Source organism: Dromaius novaehollandiae, chromosome 15, assembly GCF_036370855.1.
Source record: "Dromaius novaehollandiae isolate bDroNov1 chromosome 15, bDroNov1.hap1, whole genome shotgun sequence".
NCBI lineage: Eukaryota > Metazoa > Chordata > Aves > Casuariiformes > Dromaiidae > Dromaius > Dromaius novaehollandiae.
This window is the reverse complement of record NC_088112.1, coordinates 19523776-19527182: the sequence shown is the minus strand read 5'-3', so window position 1 is coordinate 19527182 and position 3407 is coordinate 19523776. Positions and strand designations below refer to the sequence as shown.

Genomic DNA, 3407 nt, shown 5'->3' with positions numbered 1-3407 from the left:
CAGGACATCATTAAGGAACTGGCTTATACTGGTTGCTGATGTCTAATTAATATAAGCATTATGCTTCAATTAAGATTTCCAAGCACTAACATTTCCTTTTTTTGTATTTATACTGACTGAGAGAGATGGATAGTTGTGTGTCTGTGTCTGTGCACGTGCAAATCATGTTAAAGAAATACTATAAAGACTGCAAACTCAAACACTCAGAAATGAGAAAATGCCAACACTGAGGTGTCCGTGCAACCTGAATTCAGCTCATCTGTTTGTATGTTTTGCGGTAATGATATAATCCTCTGTGATATTTTTGATAGTATCTCTGCCTTCTTCATTACACAGGAGGGCTGACTTTCAGGTACAGCATTTGCCCAGGTAATGAGCAGCTAATCAAGGTTTCATCCGATTCTCATTGACAGCGTTTACCCTGCGCCTTATTTGCTGCACAGTGTTTGATCATGTCCCCAAGCCTGAAATACTTCCTGGGCTTTTACAGCCCTCCTGAGTATCTGAGTGCCTGAAAGCTCTGCTCAAGGAAATCTTTCCGTTCACTGATGATGTGAAGGCATGGTGGTATTTAATTTTACAGCTGGGAAACTGAGGCATGGAGAAATGAAAATAGATCGAATGCACTAATTAGGATGCCCTGATCTTGGGGTGTCCCATCTGAGAGGTTTTGGACTTGCCTATTCGGAGTACTTGCGCCTGTACAACATGATATATTCAAGCATCCGCCTCCTCTCCCTGCACACCCCCCTGTTTGCTTCTCTTGCGGCACAGATTTTTCAGCATTTCGGAGGTGGCTGTAAAGACCTGGTTGAGCACTTTAGAGCTGTCAGAAGCCTGATTGTGATTAATTCCATATAAGCTGAAATGTACAGAGGCTGCTGTGGTTAAAAAATGTCCAAAATGCAAAATAAAAGCTAGTGCAGACCAATATTCAGCGTAATGAATGTCAAACCAAATGGTCAAACTTTCCCAACCATTGGCAGTTCTGCTCAATATACCGTTCCAAACTGCATTTTCTGCCATTAAATATATTTGCTCATCCGCTCTCTGGGGCCATTGGGTGCAGAAAGTAGTGTAAAAACGTGACTCTGGTGCATCGCAGGCGGTGAGCCAGGCTAGCCTGGGCGCCAGCACCCCTCTCCTGCAGCGGGCCGGCACCCAGTGGGCCTCGAGTCACAGAGAAACTGGAAGGGGTCGGGCTGACTTTGGTCAGACCAGGGAGCCTGCTCCCACACCCTTAACGATTTCCACTCTTTACCCTGGACCCGATAATGCCAGAGTCTTCATTCCTGGTCTCATTCCCCTCCTCCTCCTCCCTAAAATAGGGAGAAGATGATAAAACGGTGATGCTTTAAGGGTGTTTGGCCACCAAGTGTGATATGGGAGGGTTGAGACATCCTGGAGAGGGGGAGGAGGGAGAGTAGAAGCCATTCAGCAAGGCAGGATTTGGGGGTCAGAGGGTTCCCCCAACACACCCACAGGCAGCGGAAAGGGACGGGTGGTTTTCATCCCTGTAGCTGTGGTGGGAGAGCAGGACCCGCTGCATGGGGTAACCTCCGGTGACAGCAGCACTGGGACCTTTGGGTCTCGCCTGGAGCCCTTCGGGTCTCACTCGGAGCCCTTTGGGCCCCTGCGTGCTGGGCGGGAGGGGGATACATCGCCTCGCACGTGCCGTAACGACGGTAAGAACGAGCAGAGCGCTCCCGTGTCCTAACCAGCATCCGCTTCCACCAGCGAGCTCGCGAGGTGCGAGGCAGCAGCAGCTCCCCGGGCCCCCCGGGAGGACCCGCACGTGTTGGCGCCGGCGTGAGAACCGCCAGCTCGGTCTGTGCGGAGCATCGACCTGGGGGTAACCCTTCCCGTCTGCCCCAGGCTCCCGGCGAGGAGCCAAACCCAACCTGAACAAACGCAACTCCAGAGGCACGGACAAAATTCAGTAAAAACGTTAAAAATTTTATTTACAGGGTAAAGCACATTTCCTTTTTTTTTAAAAAAAGAACCACTTTGATAAGAGGCATAATAATAGAATAAAGCTCTTTATGTACAAAAATACAATTTTCATATGAATGAACATCTCGAATAAATTAAACCGCTCTCCGGCCCAGTCGCTGAATACCCCGTGTCCGCTCCTGCTCTGAGGCAAGACGGCCGCGCCGGGGGTCAGCATCTATAATGCATGAGGGTCTCCGCCGGTCGGGGCGGCGCGGGGCCCCATCGGGCCCGGTGCTGGGCGCCCCGGGAGAGGCGGAGCGGCGGCGGTGGCGGGCGGCGCGCTGAGCCCCGCGCTGCGCCCCGGGCCGCATGGGCCCGCTAAGCCTTTTCATCGCTTTGTCAGGGCGTTCAAACCAAATTTTCATGCTCGTTTTTCTTCGCCGGAGAGCTACAAATTGTAAAATTGACTTTTCACCTCCTCCGCGGCGGCGGCGGCGGCTCTGTCCCTGGCGGCGCCGGGCGCCGGCGGCTCCCCGAGGGGCCGGGCGGCGGGGGCCGGCGCGCAGCGGGCGCCCTAGCGGCAGGGCGCGGCGGGCGGCGCGGCGGGCGGCAGCCCGCGGAAGGCGCGCAGGGTCTCCGCGGGCGCGTAGGCGCCGTCCTCGGAGGTGGCGGGGCTGCTGGGGCCGGAGGCGCTGGCGCAGAGCGACGGCGCCGACGGGGAGGCGCTGGACAGCCAGGAGCCGGCGTCGCTGCCGGGGCTGGGGGGCTGCGCGGCGCGGCGGGCGGGCGGCGGCGGCAGGCACTGCTCGGCCAGGCGCAGCGTCTCCGAGAGCGCCCAGATGTAGTTGTAGGCGAAGCGCAGCGTCTCGATCTTGGTGAGCTTGGTGTCGTCGGGGAAGGTGGGCAGCACGCTGCGCAGCTCGTCCAGCGCGGCGTTGAGGTGGTGCATGCGGTTGCGCTCCCGGTCGTTGGCCTTCACCCGCCGGCTGCGCTTCAGCGTGTGCAGCAGCGCCTCGGTGCGCGCCCGCGCCCGCCCGCGCCGCCGCCGCCGCTCCCGCGGGGCTCCCGGCGGCTCCGCCGCGCCGCCGCTGCTCGCCGCCTCCGCGGGCATCCTGCGGGGAGAGAAGAGCGCGGCCGTCAGTGCGCGCCCGCGCAGGGACGCGGGTGGGATGCGCGGCGTGGGGGGGGGGGGGGATCACTCAGTGCGAGGCGCAGCGGGGGCGTGGGAGCGGCGGGCAGGGCGCGCAGCCTGCGCTGCGCCGGGTGCCGGCGCCCCCCCGTACTCACATGCAAAGTCAGTCCCGGGGATGCGGTTAAGCAATAACGACAAGGAAAAACGGAAAAAAAAAAAAGAAATAATAAAAAAGGCGGCAGGCGGCTGCCCGGTGCAGGGGAAGGCAGGGCAGCCTTCGGCGCAGGAAAAAAAAAAAAAAAAGCCAAAAAAAAAAAAAAAAAAAAAGCGACGCGGAGCC

The 3407-nt window shown here is 57.9% G+C and overlaps 1 protein-coding gene across 1 annotated transcript; it reads right to left on the bottom strand.

Annotated features, from left to right (window-relative positions):
* Positions 1–2509: 2509 nt before the first annotated feature.
* Positions 2510–3046, bottom strand: NEUROG1 (neurogenin 1). The gene has a single exon (XM_064520698.1). The coding sequence runs from the start codon at positions 3044–3046 to the stop codon at positions 2510–2512; it is 537 nt and encodes a 178-aa protein (XP_064376768.1).
* Between the last annotated feature and the right edge of the window lie 361 nt (positions 3047–3407).

Coding starts and splice junctions, on each gene's coding strand:
- NEUROG1 (XM_064520698.1), bottom strand. CDS start 3,046: ATGCCCGCGGAGGCGGCGAGCAGCGGCGGCGCGGCGGAGCCGCCGGGA.